The sequence below is a fragment of the Cantharellus anzutake genome (assembly GCF_015039405.1).
Source record: "Cantharellus anzutake strain C23 chromosome Unknown EI90scaffold_76, whole genome shotgun sequence".
NCBI lineage: Eukaryota > Fungi > Basidiomycota > Agaricomycetes > Cantharellales > Hydnaceae > Cantharellus > Cantharellus anzutake.
Genome location: NW_024067026.1, coordinates 131465 through 132667, shown reverse-complemented (window position 1 = coordinate 132667; position 1203 = coordinate 131465). Strand labels below are relative to the sequence as shown.

At 51.6% G+C, this 1203-nt stretch overlaps 1 protein-coding gene across 1 annotated transcript; it reads left to right on the top strand.

Moving 5' to 3' along the window:
• Positions 1 to 728, top strand: EI90DRAFT_3131418 (uncharacterized protein; the record flags this gene model as incomplete). Its single annotated transcript, XM_039064387.1, has 4 exons — positions 1 to 108; positions 204 to 278; positions 341 to 451; positions 567 to 728. The coding sequence occupies 4 exons, from the start codon at positions 1 to 3 to the stop codon at positions 726 to 728; spliced, it is 456 nt and encodes a 151-aa protein (XP_038910721.1).
• Positions 729 to 1203: the final 475 nt, after the last annotated feature.

Sequence of the window (1203 nt, the reverse complement as noted above, 5' to 3'; positions counted from 1 at the left end):
ATGCCTCCCTACTCCCCAACATCACCCTCCGTCCCAATTGTATCAGCTCCAGCCTGGACTTTGGGACAACCACCCTCTGCCACCTCCATCCCAGAAGCTCGGTCCCAAGTCGGAACATCCAGAACCTCTGGATTGCTCCGACCTCCTGATGGACCTCCGACTTCTTGTTATATACTTCTAAACCCTTCCTCTTGCCATTTTAGTGGAGTCACCCAACATTTCTTGGATATGTAACTCCTGCTTTGGAGCTCCCCATATCCTCCGGTGACCCTGCTCTTGTTATCTTAATTAGTCACCTTCCACTTATAGTATGACTGATGTCTTCTTTCCATTCAGTCAGCTAACTTCCCTTTACCCATTTCTCATTACCATTTACCCTCCAGCCTTCTACTCCACCCTCCTTGACCCGACCTCTCAGTTCCCTGTTAACAATATTGTTCAGAACCTCTCGGTACATAAGGACTAACTGAGACATAACAGAGGCACAGTGCTCCCTCTGAGTCTGTCATATCCGTACATACCCGATCCTGAACCGACTCCCGGACCCTCATCCTCATCACCTCCAGAGTCCTACCCTACCTCCGTCCATTCCGATACTCACCTTCAGACTGAACATCACCCCTCTCGCCACCCTCCTCTTACCCCTCCTCACTCCTCATGACACCTCCACCCTTCTGTCACTCTCCTACCCTACTTCCATCCACTCTGATACTCACCTTCGGACCTGACACCATTCCTCCTCCACTCCTCTCCCCACTCCTCTCATCACTCTCCTCCCTCCTCCCCTCTCCTGCCAAACCTCCAGCAAGTTATGACCTCCCACCACTGTCCTGTACCCTGTACTCAGACACTGCTTGTACCTTCGCTCCGAGATTCCGTCATAGTCCCAACCTTGGACTTTGACTCCACCTCGGCTTAAGTCCATTGCATTGGTGACCTCGGACTTTCAACCCCACCTCTGTAACCTCTGTAACCTCCACAACATCCAAGCTCCATGGATCAGACTCAGCGCTTTTGCCGCTTGTAATGTATCTTTTGCGGTTTCCCCTCACCCTTATTTGGACTGCTGCTTCTCTCCATTCTAGCCAGTTAGTCATCATCCCCACTTCACCTCATCTTCCTGCCCCTCTGGGCTTCGCCCTCCCTATCTCCTTTTGGATGTACCACAGGTTCTAACCTATGACCTTTTGGTGCCGCTCCGCT